Source organism: Teleopsis dalmanni, chromosome X, assembly GCF_002237135.1.
Source record: "Teleopsis dalmanni isolate 2A chromosome X, ASM223713v2, whole genome shotgun sequence".
In the NCBI taxonomy this organism is placed as follows: Eukaryota; Metazoa; Arthropoda; class Insecta; order Diptera; family Diopsidae; genus Teleopsis; species Teleopsis dalmanni.
The window spans coordinates 85,036,737-85,064,467 of NC_051848.1; the positions used below are offsets into that span (position 1 = coordinate 85,036,737).

Below are 27,731 nucleotides of genomic sequence, written 5' to 3' on the forward strand. Positions count from 1 at the left end.
TGGCTTTTAGTTCCTTCAGCGAATTCTCTTTTACCGATTCAATCGACTCAAAACGCTTAACACGAAGGGGCAATTTGAGTTTCGGGAACAGGAAAAAGTCGCACGGATTCAGATCTAGCGAATATGGTGCCTTAGTGATGACAGTGGTGCCGTGCTTGGTCAAAAAAATGGCGTACAACAAGAATTTTCCATAGTAAAAATCGCTAAATGCACTTGAGGTATTGAGGTAGTCTCAAATTAACAGCTGCTGTAAACAAACTAATTAACAGATGGCGTTCAAATTTGTACCATATGTCAAGAAAGAGTGTGCCAACTTAACAAAAAAAATGTTTGAAAAAGGTCTATTCCTTAAGGAGTAGTTAACAAACAACAAAATCAAAATACTTTTTGAGCAGAAGGTACATATCATGTAAATGTTAAACTTCATTAACTCGGCAAACTTAGCGATTAATATTGAATTAGTCAGGTTAGGAAAGCTTGGTATGGCAGCCAAAAATTTAATTGAGCACAAATGCAATAATCCGTTGTGATACCAGTGCAGAAATATTGTCCGTATTGCTATCCTGAAGAACAACTTTAGACTTTCGAGATGAAAGTCTAAATAATTTAGTGCACGAACAGTACCCCTTTGCTTTTTTTTAATTGAAAGCAAACTAATTTAATTTAAACTCTATATTTAAATTTAAAGATTTTTGACTTTGTCAGGTCACTTAGAAAAGGTTTCAAGGTGCTTAAATCTTCACCTGGTCAATTATGGGTACTGACACAGCTTTGCTTCAAGAAGGCACGACGTCATTTTGCATTTAAAATAAAGGAGAACCAAGCCCGACTAATCTATATACTTGATGATGACAGCTCTGTTAATTCGTTTAAAAACATTGTCCCAAAGATGTGGATTATTCTGCTAACTAATGATTGGCGCTGATACGGCGTTCTTTTTCAACTCTCCTATTCAAGTAGAAAACAGACTATGTCCACAGATTTTGAATATTGTTCTAGGCACTGATATATGAAGTGGAGGAGTGCAGACTCCTAAGACTTAAGCCGTTGCATATATAATAGAACGAGTTAAACAAATCCTTTAAAAACGAAAAAAAGTGAAAACGCGCAGACATATAGACAAAGTGAGTATACAAGAGTAATTATAGCAATGCTTAATTTGTTTATAAAAATAACTTGTATTTCTATTTGTATTTTAATGTATAAGTGTTGCTAAAAAAAAATGTAACACACATTTTTTTGTGTTATATATATATATACATATATGTATAACTATATATATATATATACACGAAATTTTTAGTTTTTAGTTTTTAATTGAAAATATATTAAAAATTATTTTAATAACTACGTATTTATATTTTATATTTATATTATTACAAATGTGGTTGTACAACATATATATGCTAAATAAAATTTTTATATAGTTTTTATAAACGTTTTCTCTAATGATTTCAATTTGAATATAAAATGAAATAAAATGCTACTTAGTATCTGTGTGAAAGATACTAAGTCTAATTTCATAATAACATTATAATAATCCAAAAAAAAAGTAAATAATAAAAATAATAAGAAATTTTAAGTATAATTTTGTTTGCTTTTTGTTTTTGGTTATACAAGTTTAGATTTTGTTTCTTTCTTTCTGGAATTTGATGGATTTGATTTATTAAAAACAACTTAAAGTTAAAAGGATAGTACATAGTTTTTAATAAATTTTACTGACATTAGTAGTGTCCAGTCCCCTTTCAAGTGTTTTGTTTAAGTTAGGCATACATTAATTGTGAACCAAACAACAATACTAGCAATTTTTTTATTTTGCATTTAATTATAATTGAGTTTATTAAACAAAAAATCAAAAATGATTACAAACATGGATGCACTCAAAATTTGAACTTTCAATTAAAACTCGATATAATTCTCAAAACTATTTCAAGCAACAAATTATTTTCAAATAATTTATTTTATTTCCCATTTATTTAAACATTTTGCATTTGTTTTTGTTTTTGCGTTTGCTTTTGCTTTTGCTTTTATTAATTGTAATTAATTGTAATTAATTGTAAATTATTGAGCTTAGCTTGCGATTAAAGTATTTTTAATTAAAATGCTGTAATCAAATCAATTGTAGAAATTGTAATTAAGTAAATAGTCACTAGAAAATTGTTTTACTTTTAAGCAATGTTGAACATTACGGATACCAACTTGGGGTTTCGCTATCAGCTCTAAAAAAAGATATTAATTATATTTATAAAAAAATTTTTAATAAATATAAGAGAAAAATTAAAAAACAAAAATAAAAATAAAAATAAAAGGCCGCATTATTGATATTATTAAAATTTAGTATTTTTTACAACAAAACACAAAAAAGTACCTCATTGAAATGTGGTGGTGTATGAATTTATTTAAAAAGTAAATTATTTTACTAATAGCAATTAATTGTTATTTATTATTTTTGTTTTTTAATCTTCAACAATACAAATTCATTTAAAAAGAATTTTTTTGTTTTTGTTTTAAAAAATTATTGAACATTTTTTATATAATTATTAATAATATTGCATTTAGATTATATTGCAAATACCTTTTTGGAATTGTTTGCTCAAAGAAAGACTAAAAAAAAAATTATAAACAATATTATTTATATGAAATGAAATAACATGAAAGAATTACATTATTCAATAAAGTAATTAAATTACATACTCTTAAAACAATTGTTATTGTTATAATTATACATTTATTATACTTTATACTAATATTTTAACATATAGAAAAGAAAACTCCAAACTTAGCATTACAGTTTTAATATTAGTATTAACCCAAAATTTTATATATGTTAATATTATATATTTATACTTTTAAACTTGTAAAATTAAATATTTCATAATGTTATTAAGAACTGGGTACATGTTATTTTATTTTAAAATACACTAATATTTACAATGCATTTTATATATTTATTATTTATTTCTTTTTTCATTTATATAAATTTATATATTTTATACCCCCCAAAATATTCAATTACACTATTAAATTTAATTTAAAAATTTTAAACATTATGTATCTTATAATAAGAATGTAATTTTTTTAGTTATATTACAATTTTGTTGCTGAAATAATTTTTTTATTTTGTAAATGATAAATAAAACGATGATTTTATGCATGTAAAGCAGAAATGTATAAAAAAAATTAAATAGCAATGAAAATTAAATAACTTTAGTTATTGCTTTTAAAAATTAAAAAAATTTTACTTTTATAAATTAAAAAAAAAATTATTTTTAATCTTAAAAAATAAAAAAAAAATTCGCTTTTATAAATTAAAAAAAATTAGTTTTGATTTTAAGATTTAAAAAAATTTATTTTTGCTTTTAAAAATTGAAAGAAATAATTAATTTTATTTTTAAATGATTTAAAAAAAATTGACGGCTAAAAACGGAAGTAAAAAGACTAACGATTATAAGCAATTACAGTAATAAAAAATTTTGATTTTAAATAATATTGAAAAAAAAAAAAAAACAATAATTATAACGATAAACTAAAACGAATTAAATTTTTTATGATAAAAACAAAATAGAAAAAAATTTATTTAACTCTTAAAAAAAAAAGTTTTAGAATTGTGTCTGAAAAGGATTACTTCTTATTAAAAAAGCAAATAATAAATATATAAATGAACACTCTCTCAAGTGGACACTGGCAGAATCAACAATTCTCTTCAGTTCAGAGAACTGCCCGTTTAAAAGAACGTACGTTAAGGGGTAAACTTTGCTTAAGGGGTATTGTTGCAGCCATGTTAGCCATGGCGTATTCCGGCAAGCAAACTGTTTATGAGTTGCTACGTGATGGAGAATGTGGAATCCATCAAACACCATTTTCATGACAGAATTATTGGTATTATATAACTGCATTTTGAAGACAAGATAATATGTCAAGAATAGTATATGAAGCTATAATGAAAACAACGATTAATCTGGGATCTAGATCGATTAATCTAGGATCTAGATATTGTTTCAATAAATATCCCCGACTCAATATAACTCTAATGGGGGGAAAGCGCTGATGAGAGTTAAAATTGCCTACTCCTGTCAATTCCGAGGGCATCACAATGAACAATATATGTCTCTCCGAGTGGAAATGTTGATAATTATATTAACACATGTCCTGAGATTAGATTGAAAATCTGACGTTTTTATTTTAAAAATGAAACTTATCAAGAAATGTGCGCCTATGAGAGTGTTCACACTGTATTAGGAAATACATTTGGTAGAAAAATAATTATAGTTGCACAAAATTAATTTTAAAATTGAAAGCAGATATAATAATTAAAATCGTTATTGTAATTTCAGTTGCAAAAAAAAAAAAAAATTCGTTTTAGTTTCTTATTAAAATTTGTCGATAATTGAAAATAATAATTAGACGTATTCGCTAGCTCGCAAGTGTGGCAGAAAACAGCAAGCTGCTGGCCTATACTGGCCGTTCCTCTTAACTCCGTATTCATTTTAATTTACAATTTATATTAATTATTTATTTTTATACAAAATATGATTTGCTTGATTTATGTGCAGATATACAAGATTTACTATTTGCTATTTGCCAAAGTATAACACTTGACAGCTTGCAACAGTGCTGCCAATGTCTCGCTTAACGAATATAGGCTGGCTAGCAAGCATGCGTTTTTTGTTACAATTGCGAGGCACCGAAAACGCCTCAAATTGTCAACTTTTTTTTTTCAAATCAATCAAATATGGAATAATTTTGCAAATTACTTTTTAAAGAGACATTTTTATATAAAACTATTAATTAAATAAAAGCAAAAAGTATAGATAGAAATATTATTCAAATTTAACAAAATGGTTGCATTGAGTTGTGTATCAAAAAATTAGTGTAAAAAAATCCTTCCTTCGAAAGGTAAACTCTATTCTTTTTTTTGTTTAGAATTTAATAAAGAAATAAAGGTTAAATAGTATTTCCCTGCTATTTTTATAAGTGTGCAGCACGACAAATGAAAATGCCTTATTATATTGAATAAAAAAATCTAATTTTATATTGAACAAAATCGTTTTATAAACTGAAATGCCTTATTGTAAATAATCGCACTTAGAGTCATAACGTTCATAACAATTGGTTTTAGAAAAAGGCAACTTTGGTAAGGAGAGAGAGAGAAAAAAAAAAAAATACAGTGAGAACTCTCTTCAGCTAACACAGACGGTGACGGTACCGGACCGGACCAGCAATACCGTACGGTTATGCGAACATTCCGTTTCAACGAACATACTTTGTATGAAAAATAAGAACGGGAGGTAAAAACATTGCACGTTTATGAGAGATTTCCGATTTCCTTTTATGAGAGGCGTCCATTTGAAAAGCTTTCAATCTTTCAACTGTGAGTTCGTCACTAAATTACTGAGTGTACCCAAAAATGGCAAAATATACTTCTTATTTACTAGTGATATTTATATCAAAAAGGAAATATAAGAAGGTAATATAAAAGACATATTATGTCTCTATTGCACATATTACATTTTTATAAGAAATACAAAAGTGTATAGAGCATTCAAATTTAAAAATGTGTAAAATTAAAAAAAGTCTTACACTTGTTAGGATTAAGTTTCGTTATAGATATTGAAAAAATATTTAAATTTTGTTAAAAAAATAAAGCTCGAGATTTAAGGAATATATATGTCAGCTAAGTAAGCTTTCAGGTAAGTGGTAAGTATTTAACAATATGTTAGCTGATTTGTATCAAGCTAACAATATTTGTTTTACTCCTTACTTCTTGACAAAGTAATTTTTATGGATTATTAATCAAAGCAAAAAGTGGAAATTGTAATATTCCTAAATAATTTTATGGTTTCGAATTATGTACCCAAGCTTAAGTGTTATATACTAACTACACTATCTACAACCATTATATTAAATTGAATTATTTAAACATAATTATTAATTACTACAAGAATTAATATAATTATAGTAACTAAATATAATTACGTAAAAAATTTTAATTAAGTAAATAAAAAAAAAAACAATTATATTATTAATAGCAATCATATTTATAATAATCATCAAATATATCAACTAAAAAAGCACATAAAAAAAATACGAAATTATTTAAAAAATAATGTAAAGCAATAAACATTTATTATTCATGTTTTGTGTATATGTGTGCATCATCATGCAGTCTATGTACTGTACAGTTGACCAGTTTTAAAACCACGTTTTCCGATATCTTCAAGAGGTGCTTAATAAACATATTGGCCAAATTTAATAATATTCAAAGTATGTATTTGTATACATATTATATGCACATATATATATATATATATACATATATATTTATATGCAAATTCGTGCATATATAGAATTTAACATTCTATACATATAGTACATTTTAAGTGAATAATGCCACTTTCCTCATCCTGTTAAAATGTTTTTGTCCATAATGTACCAATGTACCGCACGGCGGTAAAGTTTCTTCAATTACTATTATCATTATGATTGTTACCATTATGATTACATTTATTATATTGACATATATTAAACTTCTTATTTATGGTCTAATAAAAGTGATTGCTATCACTTACTTATGTATTTTTAAAATATTAAATTCAACTAAAATGTTTGAGAAATCGCTTAATTATAAGCAATTGTGGATATATTTAAGCACGTCTTAAATCTATGGTTTAGCATACACTCATTTCAGCGTACTTAACTATACGACATACAATAGATATTACATATATATGTGTGTATAACGTCAGTTGTTTGTCAGTTTTTGATATTTTTGTTTTTTTGTTTTTTTGAATTTGTAAAATTTTGTGTAAAAATACAATATTTTTCATTAAACCTCACTATTTTCAAAAATAAAGTCAAGGAGACATTCTATAACTAATAGAAAGAATAATAGAAAAAGGAAAAAAGAAACTTAAACAATCATTCTTGTTGTGTGTAAAGATAAATTTGTAGAAAATTATTAATTAATATGTCGCAGTATTAAATAAATGTTAAAATCTGGATCTTACGAAAACAGCGCTTGAATCATGTTCACTATATCCCAGCCGCTTTGTATGCTTAAAGACTTCATTCGTTATTGCTGTAACAGGCATAGACTGATCCAAATTTTCTGCCATACTTAGCACAAGACGTAAATCTTTCTGCATGTGACTTACTGGTTGTTGTGGGTTAAAGTCACCTTTGGCCATCTCTGAATGACAGAAAAAAAAAAAAAATAATATTAAAATGTTATACATTAAAATAATATAGATTTCAATATATATTATAATAAAAACAATGGACTTTTAAATAATTGCAGTAGACTAGAGGTACTGCTTGCTATTATGTTTGGTTATTGTGTTCGTAACTCGCAGAGATCTATCAAGCAGATAACATGTAAGGAATTACAAAGACTTCTACATGGGTAATCATGTGGGTAAGATGAATCTGAAGTGTGAGAGGAGAGAGAATTGTTTTTGCGTCAGAATGGATCGTGAATGGGTGAAATTTAAATTCAAATCAGCCTTGATCAAGGCGGAGAAATCTAGCTGCTTCAATAGGGCGACTCTATGTTGTTGTTATTGTAGCCAGCTGGGAAGTAGGGAACGGTACTTGGCCATTGAAACTGACAAGTGGCTCCGTAGCTCTATAGATGGACTGGACTTAAGTTAGTATGTGCATGGAAACAGATGGATGACATCATGGAATCTAGTACGTTTGGCGTTTATTGTTTGAGTTTACATTAAGTCCCGAGAATGGAAAATATGCTTTATGAGTACTTTTTAAAACAAAGACACAACAATGTCCTCATATCAGCAGGTATTTTGCGATCAAAAGCTATTATTGAGTTGCATTCCAAAATTTACCAAACCAATTCAAGTTTCAATGCTACTAATGGATGGTTTGAAAAGTTTAAGCGTCGACATGGAATCAGATTTTTAAAAATAAACTACGAGAAATTGTTTTCGAAACCTCATGCTGTTGATCCATTTGTGCAAGAGTTTAAAGATTACATTGATTAGCGTGGCTCGACGGTCGACCCTTGAACAAATCTACAATGCCGGCTAAGCCGGTTTATATTATCGGATGCTCTGATATCATACTCTTGTCATATGTAGTGAGACAACGGCATCCAGAAGAAAAGAACAAATAACTTTCTGCCCTGCGAATGGCACAGAAAAACTGAAATTGTTGGTGGTTGGAAAATTAAAAAATTCTCGTGCCACTAAAAGTTTTTTCAATAATCCAGAAATATACAAATCTAGTAAGAACGCAACGATAATATCATTTATTTTTTAAGATTGATTTTATTGCGAAGTTTTTTCACATATTTGTTAAGTTTAATATATTTGGTAAAATTAAAATGTACACAAAAGACTTTTTTTAGATCAGAGAATTTTTTGGAATTTTTGGAAAAGATTTGTCACTAAAAGCAGTGAACGTGACATGTCACCAAATTGCGGAATTAAAAAGCGATGATGGTTTAATTGTAGCAATGCATCTACCACTCAATCTACCACTTACTGAAATTCATAACGAATGGAGCAAAGAAGACAATATGCCATTAAATATTTTACAAATTAAAATTCGGAGAGAAAACGCAGAACTTTCAATCATTAACATTTATATAGCTGAGAACATAACTTCACAATATTGACAAAGAAAATTGAAATTTCGTAGAATATGTGAATAAAAAGGTTTTAGTTTGCAATAATAACACATTATTTTTTCAAGAAAATTTAAGGTTTGGTTGTCGCGAAAATTTAGTTTACGACACAGCTCTGATTTTTAATTAGTCGCGAACACCGAACGCACCTGCACTAATTTTAGTCGTCACCATTGTGACCAATAACAACGTTTTTATATTTTATAATTTACACACCTTTTCCCTTTGCGAGCAATAGTTGTGATTTCATCGAAGTCAATTCAAAAATATCAATTATATCCTTTAGTGAAATTGAGAAACGATCAGCTGCAAGTAAAAAATTTTTGTATATATAATATATCACAATCTATGCAATAAATTCATTTAATTCTATATATATACTTTTAAACTTTTAGTAAACAACATTAATGTTGGTATGTATACATATGGAAATAAATCAATTTTAAGAGATTTACCTAATGCGAGTGCTTCTGCCAATCCGACCAAGCTTACACCTACAATAGTTTGTAGAATAAGGTTCACCTTGCATGCATTCCCGACCTCAGCTAAAATAATGGAAATAAAGAAAAAAATATCCAAATTAACTAAAATTTTAACAATAGCAATTGTTAATCAATCGACTAAATCAATATTAAAAACACATATTAAAACATATTTTATATGAATAATGATTGTAATTAAAATTATAATATAAGGTATGTTTTATATTAAATTGTGTGTGCATTTGGACAAGATTACAGATAGACGACGTCATGAGTAGAGTTACTCATGACGAATTGGGAATAGACGTATTTTTCTGTAATCGTCAATGGATACAAATTACCTATTACTTTTTGAAAATGACCAATTTGAAAAATATGCCCTATATAGATATATATGTTATACGTATTAAATATAAATACACACAAATTGAAATGACATTATAATATCAAAATGAGATTTGGTATTATAATTAATAATTATAATATATTACATTATTGTTGTATTATATTATATTATGTTACATAAATTATGTATTGTATACGTAGTATACACGTTGATTTAAATACAATGAACAAATAAAACATATACATATATAATGAACAGATAATACATAATATTTAAATTTTTATACATTTATATTAATAATTTTATTTATGAATGTAAAACTAATATACATATATTTAAAATTAATATTCATAATTTATACTATATGAAAATGATTAAAAAAATATACAAAGTAAAATGTAATATTGTTCAATATACATTATATATTGAAATTTTCAATTTCTAGGGATATTATATACGATATATAAATATTTTATAAATAATGATTTATAAATTTTATACTAAGACAAATAATCAATTTGCTTTTAAGACTTACCTCCCAAAAAGAAAGTATTCTTTGCAATAGTTTTAAAGCAGGAATGACATTCCTCAAAAACAGTTCGGTCACCACCAGCTAAAATAATTAACATGCCATCTTCAGCTTCCTGTCTGGTGCCATGGATCTATAAGCATTAAGAATATTTATTAATCAATTCGTATTTCACATACATATAATGTATTGTTGTGACATACCTGTACTTCTAAATAACGACCATTACACTGTGTAATACCTTCAGCAATATCCTGTGAAGTTTCTGGATCTATTGTTGACATTTCAACGTAGGCCTTGTTGCAAAGGTCCTTAAACTGTAAAACCCCGCAATTACCAAAAACAAGCTAAAAATACAAAATACGCATAAGTTCATGATATCTAAAATGAAATCTAATAAGATACTTTCATATCATATCGTGCGTGTGTGTCGCACCAAACACATAACTATAGTTCATTGACTTAGACTAGCTTAGGTGGTAAGTTTAATTTTGATTAGTAGATCGAAATCACATCGATTTATAGATTTAAGTCCATTAAGTTAAAGTAGTAAACTGCAGATTATTAATTATATGAAAGTGGATATAAAAATCATGAATACCATACATCCAAGAAAAATACAGGACTTTATTAAGGTGTATACAGAATGCATTTGCAAATTTTTAAACTTAGAAGTGCGTTTTACTATGTGTAGAGGAGAATCGTTTTGATAGGCTGGAGGTTTGGGCACAAAACAAATATACAATTAGATTTTGTTAATAGTCTATTTGTGTAGAATAAAAATACAAATCTTTTTAATGATAAGTGTGCAATGTAATATCATATATAACTAAAATCCTACTTTTAATATACTGTGTCCACCTAAGTAAAATTAATTTGTTTATTGCTACTTCCTAAATTTGGATTACAGTAAACCAAATCGTACCCGAATTTAATTCCCAATATATTGATACTTTTTCAATTGCAAGCATAACAATACTTTAAAACTTAATTTGTTAAAACTTACATCCTTCGAAGCTTTAGGGTCAGAAACACAGCAAAATATGATATCTGCAGCCTCAACTACATCCATTGGAGTGTCTTTAACATCGGCTCCAGCTTCCAAGAATGGTTTGCACTATAAATAAAAACAATTATTATTATTGACAAGCATAAAAATAAATATAATTAAAAATTATTGTGTGTGTGATTTTGCTGCATATATATTGCAATACCTAATTAAAATATATACTTACTTTAGACATCGTACGATTCCAAACGACAACTTTGTGTCCTGTGCAAATTAAATCCTTAACAATGGTTGAACCCATTACGCCTAAACCAAGAAAGCCAAATGTCAAATTAGATGGTTGTATATCACGTTCAACTAATGTCTGCGAACGTACATTCATATCAATAGCTTGAGCTTCTGGGCGTGATACCACCGGGCGGTCCAATAAAGCAATGGTGTTCATATTACGACGAGATGTGCTGCCAATAGCATTTAATGCATCAGTGTTAATTTTGCGGCGTATTGGTGTTGCATTTATTTCAGCTGCACTGTAGTCATCATTAATGCCATGTCCAGCACTTTCTGAGTTATCACGCTTACGTTTGGTATTTGCAATAATTTTGGATGAACGACGACGCTTTGTGGCCGATTTTGATGCTGAATTAGATTTAGCTTTTGATGTGCTAGCAACTACAGTTTTAGATTTTGGTGTACGCTTTGTTGCTGATTTATGAGCGACATCATCTTCAACACCATTATCAGCAGCTCCATTTTCAGCATCTTCATGGGTGTTATTAAGGCCGTCGCGTATCTTATCGAAATCAGCTTCAGAGGAATGATTAGCCACATTAAGCATCACCATAGCGTCTATCTCCTCTGGATTATTTATGTATTTTTCAATATCATTCATAGCTCCTTTAAATGAATTGGGTTTACCAACTTTTGATAACTCCTCTTTCCATGTGCCCTCAAAGGGTCTTATACTAGCAGTCTCAATCCAAGCACTGAAAATAAAGAGCCAAAAAAAATATTTTAAAATTTCTGCTATTGTCTATTATGCAGATAAATTGAAGCAATTGATTGGAAGGCAATAGTTCGCTAGCATTTGTTCGATACTTATCGTTTTGGTCGGTCTATAACCGAAAAAGTCGATAAAACAGAGAACTAAATTTGAGAAGACTAAAGTGTAAAGTGTACGTAGACACGACATTGCTTGTTAAGTAACTATCACAATATTGCGTTGATAAAATGGCCTATGGCTTATAGTGCCATATGGACGTTTTAAGAAAAAAAAAAACAAAAAAAAGGAGGTAAGGAATGAAATCAAAATTAAAAGCAAATTTTCCTGAAGACACAGAATTGCTTTTATAGCATTAACCTTGCTAGATTAATTTCTATTTATAGTCACATAAGTTAAATACTACTTGGGATCAGAGCAAAATCATCTGTTGCGCTCAGGATGATGCACAAAGCGTATTGTTTATTTTTTTGACTAAACTGTTGGTTTAGCGCTTCGATGCTTCAATTGCTAAAAATAAAACGCACCCCGTAATCATTATGCGCTGAGCACTTCAATAGCGCTTTATATTATTGTTGTGAATAACATCCCATGTAATGTGCATTAAAAGCGTTACGAGTGTACTTCCAATGACATGACAATGGAATAAGTTGAGATAAAAGGCATCATAAATTAAGATAAAATTGAGAACACTGACATTTTACTCTCTGAATATACCTATATGTGTTGTTGTGAGCTTCGTAGCACTAGGACAGTAAAATTAACCTCAAAGAAGAGGATTGTGAAAAGCAAACGTTAATTTTATGATGATCAAACACTTGAATTCTATAATAATGTGCTTTCCCAAATATGGCAGAATTTGATGAAAAAAATGAGTTTTTTGGGGTTCTTAACACATTTTTTAAAATAAAAAAAAAATTATTTTCTTAATGATCAAATATTTTTTAATAATAAATTTGTTTTTTAACGGACTAATTGGTCGTCAATAGTTAAATAACACACTTTTAAAAAAAATATTTGTTTTTTAAAAGATTCTATTTGAAACTATATGATGACTATAGATTATAGTCGAAATATCGGCTCAAGTAAAATCTTTTAAAAAACAAAAAAATTTTAAAAAGTGTATTATTTAACAATTGACCAATTAATTATCAGTTAAAAAAAAATATATATATATATAAATTCTATATATATAAATTATATATATATAAATTATATATATATAAAATTATATATATATATAAATTATATATATAGAATTTATATATATATAATTTATATATATATAAATTATACATATATAAATTATTTATATATAAATTATATATACATAAATTATATATATGCAGATAAGGCAGTGAAGCGAAAGAAAGAAATGACGGGAGAAGAAAAGAGTTTTTTTTGGTAAAGACACACGCGTTTTTTTTGAGAAGTTGAGAAGTTTTTTTAAAAAGTTTTGATAAGTTTAATATATTTTGAAAAGTTTGAATTTTTGGGGTTTAAAAAAGAAAGAAAGACACTAAATTTTACTTTATTATTAAAGAAGTTTAATTTTGATTGAATAAAAGTCTGAGACTCTGTAAGAGTATCGAAAAATATTGCTTTTGTTTTTTTAAAGAAAATAACTACATATATATAAATCATATATATATAAATCATATATATATAAATTATATATATAAACTTCATTTTTTTTTATTGTTATATTGATAATATACATGGATTTTAAAAAGTGAATTCATTATTATTTATATATAACATATTGTGTATACTAACATAACACATGGAAGATAATAAGGAAGAATTAACATAGTTAATAATGTTTAGGTTCGATTTGTGTGTGTATAGTTATTATTATATGCAGAATTCCATAGTTTTGAGAATGAGTTATACAATTACAACGATGCTCACTCAACAGTTCAATTACCCATGACAACACATTTTTGTATCTATGTATCTGCTTGCGTGTGTATTTTTTACGACTGTGACCAGTAGCAAAAAGCGGAAAAGAATTGAGAAATTAAACAACTAAACATTAAAACAGAATTACAAAATTTCAAGAAAAAATAGTTTTTTGTACTTACAAATTTCTTGTGCCAAAGAAGAAAACGCATTTAGACTCAGCCTTACGAGTTTGGTTTATTAGATCAACTGGCGGTTCAACAACCTTAAATATATAAAAGAACTTTGTCAAAATATATGTGTATTCAAATATATAGAGTGAATTAGTTAAAGCTTATATATGCTATGCTTCTTTCTCTTAGTTTTCTTTTTTCTTAGTTTTGAATCAGTTAATATATATTAAAATAAAATTAAACTATAAAAACATAATAGAGTATAACAAAATATATTATATAATATATAAAAAATATAACTAACAATTTATATTTCTATAATATAACATAGAAATAAATGTTATTAGGAACAAACTAATTTTACTAATTATATATCTCTTATCGAAAAATATATCTGTACTCTAACTTTATGAATATATATGCATAATAATATATATTCGTAACAATATATATTCATAATAATATATATTCATAATAATATATATTTGTAACAATACATATTCATAATAATATATATTCATAATAATATATATTCGTAATAATATATATTCATAACAATATATATTCGTAATAATATATATTCATAATAATATATATTCATAACAATACATATTCATAATAATATAAATTCATAATAATATATATTCATAATAATATATATTCATAATAATATATATTCATAATAATATATATTCGTAATAATATATATTCATAACAATATATATTCGTAATAATATATATTCATAATAATATATATTTGTAACAACACATATTCATAATAATATATATTCATAATAATATATACATAGTATAATTCAAAGTATTGAATCCATAACAGCTCATGTTATTAAAAGCACTCTTAAATCCAAAATACTTATAATCAAAAGGCAAAAACCAATAACAAGAACTGAGATTACTACTTAAACTAAACTACTTCATATCATATCGGTTTCCAGTTTTTATTAATTATCAAATTCTATTAAGATTCATTTGCAAAGCAAATGTTAAGCATATTTCTGGAATCTAAATAAAATCAGTATTTATATGAAATATTTGCTGATTATAATCGAGCATCAGTTATTTAAGAAAAACAAATAAATTTTTAGAACAAATTGGTAGTAAACAATTGGAACAATCTGGTAGGCCGTACTAGAAATTTGTCTAGTACGGCCTAAGTTTTGACAATCTTCAAAACCTAATTTTGTAATTCCGCTTGATAACAAGAACTCATGTACAGCAGCAACTACTTAATGCAGTGGTTGTAATTCGCAATAGTTAATCGTCTAAAAAGACGAATAACTCCGGTATATATACGCGGTCCCTCCTGGAACTCTGAAAGAATTAAATCCAGATGAACAGTTAATGAAGATTTTACTTATATCGTGTGGATAGGCTATTAGAGTAACTACTACGGTCAGTTAGTCAATAAGCAAACTTAAGGGTGAGTCCACTGAAGCGTTAGTTAAAAGTTGTGAAAAATATAATAAATAAGACAAACACTTTAGACATAAAGAGAAAACTGTATTAAAAAAAATTCAAAGAATACCGAACATAGCTTTTAATATACGCAACTACAGATATATTACATATTCTAGACTAGATATTCCTCATGAAAATTATTAATTGACAATGAGTGTTTTCCTACAATAATGACCATTTATAATATATAGTGAAAACTGTTCTTATGGACACTTTTGTTAAATGGATTACCTCCATTAGGTTAAAATTTGCTTAAAATTAAGTTATTTTTATTATTATTTCGTACAGTCTTATTTCTTTTACCAGTTACTTTTCAACACTAAGAATGACGAGAGTAAAATGAATACTTCACAACTATAACTAAATTAATTTTTTCGAATAATATTCAATTATAACCAGATTCCTCCAAACACACTCCTTCCACACGGCCTAGATTCTAGATTCATATTTTCTCAGTAATCAATCTGCTGCGTTGTTGATCTGAATTAAATAACTTCCAAATAAAAACAACTCTTCAATGACAATAGTTGTGATAGTATATAACAGAGTCTACATTTCGTAGATGCTTAGCTACATGAACAGCCTAATTGAGAAAGGTTAGCGGTATTTTATCGTCTTAAGATCGTTCTTACCACTCGGAAGACTTAGTATCACTAACGTCACTTGTCAAAGATATCACTGTTCGTCGATAAGGTGACCTTCGTTCAAATCGAACGAAAACAAATACCTACTATTCTAGTAGTGCACTTCTTCACAGTTGTCGATAGGACAGATACAGCTCTAGATATATAGATAATCAATTTAAACCAATTAATCAAGTTATGCATACGTTATCTTAATATATGAAAAATATCAAATTTATGTGATATAGATTAATAAGCGCCTAGTAAAATAAATCTTAAAATCAATAAATCTTTTTAAATAATAAAAAAAATTAAGAAAATCGGTTAGGGTGATTTTACCAAAACAGTCTAATAGTGAACTACTGACGGGTTAAAAAAAAATAGAAAGCCAAACTATAAAGGTTAGACATTGGGATTAATGTCTGATTTAATAATCTTGTATTTACTAATTATGTACAACAAAAAAGATGTATCATAAAGCGGACGATCTGACATGCGGACGTCTAGCTTAGCCTATCAATTTGTTATTATTTTTAACAAATTAATTTAACATATATTTTAACCGAACATAAATGCTGAATCTGTTGAAGTACGCTTAAGAGGGCCTTTAACTAAATTACGAGGCCTTCCTTGTTACAACTACGAATAGTTAGACTTTTACTAATGAAGAAGAGTATATCGCATATAAAAAACCGATATACTATTAAGTATATAGTATATAGAAAATGTAGCTGTTAGTGAAGTGACGTTTTATTGTTTCAAAAACTCAACGTCATTTTAAGTGTAAAAAGAAAACACTTGTTTATAATAATATTTCAAATTTTATCATACAAAAATTATAATTCACATTTAAAAATGCTTTCAGAAAAGAGACGCTCTTGCCTACAGAACAAATACACTGCAAATAACAATTACTTTCAATAAATAGAAATCTGTTTTGTATTAGCGATAATTTGTTTATATAAGCAAAAATAAACACTTTTCTTTTTATTTGTTGTTATTTGAATAAAAAAATAAATTGTTTGACTTATAGGTGGATATGCAATATATGTAGACTATAAAAATATAAGTCATGAAACTAAAGTTTACAGAGTTAAATTATGATTTTCAATATATATATATATATATATATTTTACCAAAACAGTCTAATAGTGACCTACTGACGGGTTAAAAAAATAAAAAGCCAAACTATAAAGGTTAGAGATTATGATCATTATGCCTGATCATTATAATGTCTGATTTAATATTCTTGTATTTTCTAATTATTTACAACAAAAAAGATGTATCATAAAACGGACAATCCGCATGTCAGATCTTTTATATATATATATATAAATAAAATATCGAAATATCGAAATTTAATTTGAATGATAGAATAAATGGGTTGAATTGAGTGAATGAATGCAGAAGACAACACTGTATTGTTTTTTATTAAAAAAAAATAATATAAAAGAAATGTTTATAAATTAAAATGGCAGATGTAATAAGGCAATGCAAAAACAAACAGTTTTGAAAAACAGAGCTGAAGGGAACTAAAACAAAAAACACATTATTAACTAGAAATTTTTCCGAACCCTAGACAATCCTCAGATATACTTTCTGCACTTTTATATCCAATCTGCACTTTTTAAATCCAATTTTCTTAGGAGTGATTTAAACAGGTAACTGAGTAGAAAACTCAATTTTAATGTCAAAATACTTAAGGCAATATTTGCGTTAAACTGAGGGAATGCTGTCCTAAACTAAACATTAGATTTATATGTCTGTACTTAATCAATTCCTGTCTTCTCGTTTGTCTATATTGTGATATGTTCTAGAAAAGGTGATTTATATGAAACCCTTTGACAAAATTCAGAATTTGATATACAAAAAATGTTAATTATAATTATTAATAACTGTCATATACTAATTGTTGTCATAATTATAACTATTACTGTTACTATATTATTATTATTATGTTATTGTAATATTATTAATTTCATTATATATTACACTGTTATATTACTATGACATTATCATTATTATATTATTACTATTATATTATTTTGAGAGGGTGTGAACATACAAGGTAGCTGTATCAGCTATACCGCCACATTGACATAGTTAAGCACGTAAAAATTCAGCGGCTTGTCTGGCTTGGTCATGTCGTGCGAATGGAAGAAAGTGCATCGGCTAGAAAAGTATTTGATTTGGCATCCGTAGGTGGAAAACACGGTAGATGATATCCATATCTTCAGTGGAAGAACCAGGTGACCAACGATTTGGAGGACGCTCGGTACTATCAACTGGTGACAGCAAGAAATTAATAGGGCTGACTGACGGAGGCTACTCGACGCGACCAAGGACGACTCACGTCTGTAATGGCCAACTAAGTAAGTAAGTATATTATTTGTATTATTATTATTTAATTGATATTATATTATTAATATTTATTTGTTATATTATAATTATTAATTTGTTATAATATTATTATTATGGTTATGTTATTATTATTATATCATTATTATTATCATATTATTATTATTTTATTATTATTATTATATTATTATTATTATTATATTATTACTATTATATTATTAATATTATATTATTATTATTATTACTATTATTATTATATTATCATTATATTATTATTATTATCATTATTATTATTATTATTATTTTATTATTATTATTATTATATTATTACTTTTATTATTATTATTATATTATTATCATTATATTATTATTATTACTATTATTATTATCATTATTATTATATTATTATATTACTATATTATTATTATTATTATTATTATTACTATTATTATTATCATTATTATTATATTATTATTATTATATTATTATTATTATATTATTAATATTATTATTATATTATTAATATTATTATTATATTATTATTATATTATTATTATTATTATATTATTATTATTATTATATTATTATTATTATATTATTATTATTATTATATTATTATTATTATTATATTATTATTATTATTATATTATTATTATTATTATATTATTATTATTATTATAATATTATTACTAAAATGTTTTTATAACAGCAGCCACGAGATCTACGACAGAGACAGCAAATTCTGTACCTTTTTCCCCATAACAATTCAACCTTACAGATTGCTGCGATGGCTTGGATCAGCAGACTTAACTAACTTATATAGAAGATGAACGAGTAAAGATGATTAATTTATAATCATCTCATTTATATGAAAGCTCTTTGTATGGTTAACTATCCTTATAACATAAGCGGCCTTAATAAGCAAAACTGCTTAAATATGACAAATAGAACCATGGTATATAAAAGAAGTAATATTTTTCAATACAGTTGTGTTTTTCAAGTTGAAATGTTAAGGTCAATCATGAGTCAGTAAAGATGATCGTGGAGATCTATACACCATATCATGATGGACATTTTTATAAACTACTAAGAAAACGAAATAAATAAACATTCTCCTAATTTGAGCAAGGAACTATGACCGATCTGCTAAAGCTCATATTATGTAGAGTGACACGGGAATATTAAAATCAAAATTTTTGTTACTTTTAAAGCAAATAAAAAACTGAGCGTGAGAGAAAAAAACAAATGTCGGTTTAAACGCGATCATGATAGCTGAGGCTATCTGTGTCTCGTCATCATGTCAAAACCGTGTTTTATGTATATATATATACGTCCTTCAAAATTTAAGCACAACCGAAAAGTACAAAAGTAATAGTAAAAATACGGAATTGACAAACTGGTGTGACACTCTGCATAACATGCATTTTCGTCATAGCCCAAAAGAGCCAATTTTGACGTGTCCGTGAGACTATATAACATGGGCCTAATGGTCCATGTAACCTAATGGTTACAATTTTACTATATCCTACCCAATAGTTCGTTTTATTTATCATTTTCTAAAATATTATTTTTATATAAAGCATATATTAATTTGGCAATTACAAATAAAACCAAATCTGTATTATCAAATTATGATTAAAATGAGATTGATTTGATAATTCGATAATTTAGAACTATTCTATTCAAATATAATAATAAACAAAAAGTAGTCCATTGTCGTAACTGATATTTATAATAGAAATTACAGACAATTTATTACAAACAAGTTTAAAAGAAGAGCTTATTCTATTGAGATAATTATGAACTCATATCCCTCAGGACATGAATTCATAGTTCAAAACCAATGTGTCATGAAAATATATTAACCTAGCACTAATTTATGTAAACCTACAATAAAAACAAACCACAGGCTTGACAAAACGAGATTAATAGAAGAACTGTACTGTTGTAATATCACTGTGCTATAGAGACCTATGTGTCACACCTATTTTACTCGTTTTCCAGACATAGATATGTTAAACCGTTTTATCTTAATATTAATATTATTAATATTATTGAAAAAACACATGAATCCTCTCCTAGTAAAATTTTAAGTTCAGCACAGTCTTTAGGAGACAATTTGTCCAAATTGATCGTCTTTTGAAGAACATATTTTTTACTTGACCTAACTTTTAGAAGTGCCCGGATCTACGTCCCGGAACCATTTATTATTGCTAACCAAAAGCTAATTACACTTCCATTAATTTTTATACGTTTGCGAATTGAGCCATTTTCTTAAGGAGTATAGACACTCTCAAGTCAGGTTAACACTATAATTCACTTTAGATTTTAAATTCCAAAGAAGGTAGGTAATTGTGATAAATTTCATGACATTCGAATTTTATGAGAGCAGACAATTTATATAGTATTATTTTTATATGATGCAACGTCGATATCCAGTATGTTAGAGATAGATGTTGAATCTATCAAATAAAAGAACATAAGGTTAATATATGTTTTTATGATTTACACAAAAAAATATAATAAATTTAAAATGTAACCTAAAAGTAAAAATTAATAGAATTAATTTTTAAATAAACAAAGTCACTTATAACTAAAATAAGAAATAAAATTATGAAAATTTAAAAATATTAAATTGTTAATTAATTAAAAACATTGATTATTATTTTTATAGTCTTATCACCCGCTGTCTTATCATATACTAGATGATAAGACTAAATTCCAATCCTTGGTTATTAGACATCTGAGAAACATAATGAGAAAAAAGTGACAGCACTAAAAAACTATGCAAATCGTATGACGACATACTCCAGTTACAAGCCACTGTGACCAAACATGTATGACTTAAAAAAAAAGTGTACTGAACGAAACCTGATAAAAAATACTATAGTGGTTTTTAATTGCCTAACTATAAAGGACATGTGAGAACTCACATTTAAATATAATACCATGTATTACAAAATAATTCCACACGAACTAGTCTAACTATACAATTCTCTAGATCAAAGCCATTTTCTGTAATCAGTTGGTCCACAACTGAATCGTTTGTTTATATCTAGGAAATGCGTTACTATTGCAGTGAAACTCCAGACATCGACCATGTCAAACAGCTGGTTCCTCCAATTGATTGCAAAGATAGTTCTCAATACAGAACTAATGTTACTACCTATCAGAACAACAACATCTACACTACTATCTTAATAAGATCCTGAGTAATATAATGTCATGCCTGAAAAAGGACGAGATGCTTAAAAACATTCTTTAAATAATTAAAATTATGCAAATGAGTTTTTGACCCCTTCTGACATCAGAAACTTTCCAATATTCTGATTTTCATTCGTAAAGCGATATGTCTTGTGAGGACGGTTAAAGACACTTACATTAAGAAACATCTAATGTTATAGTACTAAGCTTTAAATTAAAGCTCTTGTCCGTGTACTTTAGTTTTATATATATCTTGTATAATATTATTAAACGCAATATAAACTATATTTGTTTTCGTATTTCTCATGTTAAGACCGCTTTCAGTAAAATTTAATCTTTATTCATCTTTATGGACCATATTTAATGTTAATTTATTCATCGAACAAATTATTTACAAAAAATTACATTATAATAACAATTAATTTTGTTTTTCATGTTGGTCATTTGATTCTTAGTGGATTAGCATTCAAAGTTTCATAGTTGAAACATATGGTACTAAATCTGCTTTTGATGACACATTGCTTCACTGTTAATAACTTAGCCATATGCTTAAAACGCATATCTACAGCGAATATAAGCGTCAACCTTAACCACGCTCATTATATTTAGCTGACTCTGCGATTTATAGAACATAAGCACATTAATTAAAAACTGTTTTAGATAAAGCATTATTTATTCCTCACAAATATATCGAAGCTCATTGTGTCCTTCTACACCAATATTTATTGAAAATATAATACAAGTGCTAAATACCCACTCTCAAAAATCTTATTACCAAGACAAAATAATAAAGCTATAAAAAATCTGTTCCAAATGAAGAATTATGAAAATTCTCAGTCAAGAGATTATCAACACATTAGATTATCGGTATTGAAGAAAAAGTATGGTTGGATTGGTCGTATTTTACTTAAGTTTGTGATAATCTTTTTCACACAGCGTTGACTACGAGCCCATAAGCTACTAGTCATCATGGAAGATTCCGAAAAACGTGGAAGGTATCCTTACTGAAATGGATAAACCATTTAAACGAACTACGATTAACAGCATATAATAAAAGATTAAATTAAAAATCTTTTCTGGAAACCTTAATATACAGCTCTTAAAAAGGAAGCTGTAGTAAATAAAAATATATTTTCAAAAACATATTAATAAATATTTATAAAAATATATTAATAAATATTTATGAAAATTTATTAATAAATATTTATAAAAATATATTTAAAAATATATACATATTAACAAAAATATACTAATAAAAGTATATTAATAAAAATATATTATCAAAATATACTAAGAAAAATATATAAATAAAAATAAATCAATAAAAATACATTAATACAAATATATTTAAAAAAATAAATTAAAAAAAAATATACTATAAACATATAAAATATAACATATAAAATATTTATTTTTAAAAATATGTTATAAAAAATATATTATAAAAAATATATTATAAAAAATACATTATAAAAAATACATTATAAAAAATACATTATAAAAAATATGTTATTAAAAAATATATTATAAAATATATATCATAAAACATATATTATAAAACATATAATATAAAAAATATATTAAAAAAAATATGTTATAAAGAATATATAATAAAAAACATATTAACAAAATATATATTTATATATATTTGTTGGTATAATTTCTTTTGGAAATAGTGAACGGAACGTGGTCGTCAAAAGTAACAAATGGTTCCGGGACGTTGAGCCGGCAACTCCTGACAATTAAGTAAGCTAGAAAAGTGGTTACCTTAACCTACATATTGTTTGGATAACCTGTTGGATCTCTAGACACACTAGATGAGAGTACTTAAATGTGTTAAGCGAAGGCCCAATATCTCGTTAGTCATTAGTGTATTTTAAAAAATAGTTCAATGAGTTATTAAAAGCGATTAAGATTAAAATTGATCTATTTAAACAAATTATAGATATGGAAAATGAAGTTAAGCCACTCTAAATATGATACCAAAGCAAAGACAATACACTTTTAAATAGTTAATTTAAGAGTTGTAACAAATGAAGAATGCAGACCATTTTTGCACTATTTGTGATTTTATGCCAGACCATTTATGACTACATCATATCTCAGTCAGATATCATGGCTACATCTTGTTACAGGCTTAGTTGGTGAAAACCACTTTTTTTAATAGAAATATTTCTAAAAGCTTAGGATTTTCTTAGAAAATATTTTACCTCAAGTATTGATTTTAAGGAACCAAGATAATTACTATAGAAAGTTTAAAAATTAGTGTTTGTGAATCTGCACTATAACTTATAAAACAAAATAGCTTAGCAAAATGCTTAAAGCGGTTCAGTCAATAGATTGTTTTATAATTTGTGAAATATAAGTTTTAATGATTAACAAAGTTTTTAAAAATGTGTTAGTTTTATTATAATAACTAGCACAGGAACTATTAATTTATATAAAAGCAATATTTAAATCTGAACCACAATTGGTACTGGGCCTAAATGATCGCAAAATTTTTTTTGTTAGATATTGCCATAATAAAAGTAATATCCAAAACTATATCGACCTAAATAAAATATTATTTAATTTGTTAAATTTATTAAAAAGATAACGCAACAATAATAGATAGGGGGAAAAAATATAATTAAAGATTAACTTTAGAGAGCCTCCAAAGACTAAAAATACATAGACATATAACTATGAATAGGAAAGAGGATAGTGGCAACATCAGCAACAACTACCTGATTGTGATTGTATATTGCTTCTACATATATTGTATTGTATATTGTATAGCATTTAATTTATTATTTATTATTTAAAACTGAATTTGACTAATTTACAATTTTTTTATTTTATTCACATTAGGCTTTTCCAAAAATCAGAAATATTTAAAAAAGTGAACTCTTAACTACTCTAAATGATTAAATTTAATTTTAAAGAAAAAAAACTGTTTTCCTAATATAATTTATTTTTTTTTTTAATAAAGAGTTTTATAATAGAAATGAATTATTTGTACGTGTGACATTTCTAATTTTAACGAAATATATTTATAGATAATAAAGTCGGTTATATGAGTGATCATAATGATCTACTTGTTTCGTGTTGAAATAAAAGAAAAACGTAAACAATCTTATTATATAGCAGTTAATGGATATAGCTAACCGATTTCAGTTATTTCAAGAAATAATGGCTAATTAAACACATACCTAAACTTTGAGTTCATGTTGAAAGGTATGAGCGGCACTTAGTTATGTGAAATGACAACTACCCACAGGAACTAGATTCAACTGTTTCAGAAATATCTGCCGTATTAAAGAGATACGATTATTTGACTTCAGCCCGTACCAGTTTTAGTACTCCATCTACTTTAAGGTAATTATCAGTTATTTTCAACTATCTCTACATTTAAAAAATAACAAAAATATATATCCTTCATATACTTCCGATGAGATTAGTGAAAAATAGCTTCAGGCTTCAGCTTTTAAGACACTCATATTAGTTACAATAGCAACAGATAAAAACTATATCGTCAGTTTCTAGAAATCCATTATGACATATTATATTATTTCAGCATTGCTAAGTATATTTCATTTAAGCTTATTGTTTGTCACACAAGAATCTATAAAGGAGTTGGTTCGAAGAACGGAGGGTTCTACGTCTCGGAGCCACTAGTCGCCAACAACGACCAAGTACCGTTCGCCAGCCTCCAAAGGAGTTTTACAAGGCGGTTTACAACAACAACATAGAGCGTATAACATAAAAGGAATCACGAATACAGATATATGAGTTAGGATGTGGATAGGTAATGGTATTGTGAGAGTGCAGGAGATTATTTAGTAGTAAGAATGGGTTTAAAGATAGTTGGGGGAATCGACTATGGTGATGTTTGATGAATTAAGCAATTTTGTAGTTTTTTTCAAACATTATCTTGTTTTGTGTTGTTAAAATTAAAATATTTTAATTGATTTTTAAATACAAAAAAAAATATTGTAGTAATAATAATATTAGACTTAATTTAGAGAATGTAAACCCGTTAAATCCAAGTTGAATATATTTTTTCGTTTATTGCTTTGTCGAAACGACAATAAAGGTTTGTCAATACAACTGAAAAATTGAAATTAGTAACAAGGATTGTTGGCTGGATCGATGTACATCATTGAACTAATGGAGACTCTATATACTTCACTGCATTACAAAATAATGTTAGAAAACATAATGTGTTAACGCTTATTGAACATAAGCGTAGTCTATAAAAACAAATTTACAGAGAAAAAGGAATAAAAATTGAATACAAAACTTCTATTATGTATTAGAAAATAGGTCTATACATAATATAAACCTAACCCACGCTCACAATGGTTTCCGGTAGCCAAACCAACGTTCTGTTCATCAATCGCAGACAGTTTACGTTGCTGCATTTATATAAACCATATATTATTAATAATAAACAATTAATTAATACACTAAATATATATATAAGATATAACTCTAAAGTTAAAATACTAAAAAATAATTTACAAAAGTAATAACAGAATAAACCAAAATTTTAATCGGTATAAAAAATTTGAAAACAAAGCACAACATAAGCACTAAAAAAAAGTACAGTCAATAAAAATAGAGCACAGCGCGCTTACCATAGCAGGCCACGGTGGGAAGCCTTTCATTTTAGCCCTGTAAAAAAGATTGAAAATATTAATATAATAAACTTTTTTATTTTAAATTATATTTATCAATTTAGAAATAATAGTTTTTGTTAATAAAATCATACAAGTTCAACATAAAACTTTAGCATTTTTTATTTAAAAAAAATACCAAAACTTTCCATGAGAACGAAAAACGCGCGGGAAAAATTGCTTTACTGGCAGTAGCAGAAGTAGAAACAAATATAAACGAAGCTGCAGCAGCGACGCACAGAAACAGCGACGCTGTTTCGATTGACACACACACATCCAGCAAGCCAATAAAACAACAATAATAACTAAAGCAAATGCAGGCAAAAGAAACGCAGCACGAAACTACAAAAAACACAACAACAACATAAGCACATACATTTAACGAAGCACGGAGCGCTAACGCTGCACATAGCAGAAAATTATATTTAATATATAATACACTTTATATATTATATTATATATTAATTTAACATCATAAATATAATCTGTTTATTAATATTTTCTGACTTCAAATTACACTTTTCCAATGGAATTTTTTCACACATCACAATGAGGTTATGTGCGCCATTTTTATTATTCCGCCTTATAACTTATTCCATATATTGTAATTATATATACAACTTTAATATACACAAAATTTGATTTTAATTATATATTTATTTTGTTAAAGTGCTTACCAAATTAGATCCTTTGGTTTGTAAATTATTAAATCCATTGCATCGATACTCGGCAATGTCATTTTTTTTGCCTTTGACATCTTTAAGAATTTGTCAAACTTCAATTGAAATTTAATTTTGTAGCTAAAGATTTACAAAACTTTAAATTAATTGATTTATTATGGGCTACTCTGATGTTTACAACCTTTAATTAATATTTATGTTGCCTCAACAATTAATATTTTTCGCTGTGTTTGCTTTAACAAATTTACAGCGCGCAGTTACGATTTTTTTTATTTTGCTCGTATTTCTTCGTTATGCTTCTGTTCCTTTCATTAAATTTAAACACTGACAAACAAACTACCAAAAATTATACAACTCATACAACCCACTAAATTCCGTGGCCAAAAATGTACTGACAAGTATGAATTCAATACCAAATACTGAAATTTCTAGCGAAATGTGCATGTAGATAAGTAAGAACGCGTCACATTGAGCAGAGTTGTATTTTCAAGAAATTATTAAATTCTTAAATTTATTGATACGCAATATGTAATACATACGAGCATATATTTTGTATTTTCATATATCAACTAATATATATAATTTACATATATATACAAATAATTTATTTATAACTTAATATGTATTTATATTTATATATTTA

General features: G+C 26.4%; 1 protein-coding gene across 2 annotated transcripts; it reads right to left on the reverse strand.

The window, feature by feature from the left end:
* Window positions 1–2,048: 2,048 nt before the first annotated feature.
* Window positions 2,049–27,491, reverse strand: LOC119687576 (putative oxidoreductase GLYR1 homolog). Of its 2 annotated transcripts, XM_038101934.1 has the most exons (13): window positions 27,270–27,491; window positions 27,086–27,208; window positions 26,370–26,406; window positions 14,095–14,177; window positions 11,237–11,996; window positions 11,008–11,118; window positions 10,205–10,348; window positions 10,008–10,134; window positions 9,100–9,189; window positions 8,861–8,950; window positions 7,008–7,189; window positions 2,576–2,604; window positions 2,049–2,219 (listed from the first exon to the last, which is right to left on the reverse strand). In XM_038101934.1, exons 2-13 carry the CDS (start codon window positions 27,163–27,165, stop codon window positions 2,186–2,188), a joined length of 1,767 nt encoding a protein of 588 aa, XP_037957862.1. In that variant the 5' UTR covers window positions 27,166–27,208; window positions 27,270–27,491; the 3' UTR covers window positions 2,049–2,185. The 2 variants fall into 2 exon arrangements, with proteins under 2 accessions (XP_037957862.1, XP_037957863.1); XM_038101935.1 differs by lacking the exons at window positions 2,049–2,219; window positions 2,576–2,604 and having other exon boundaries at window positions 6,602–7,189.
* Between the last annotated feature and the right edge of the window lie 240 nt (window positions 27,492–27,731).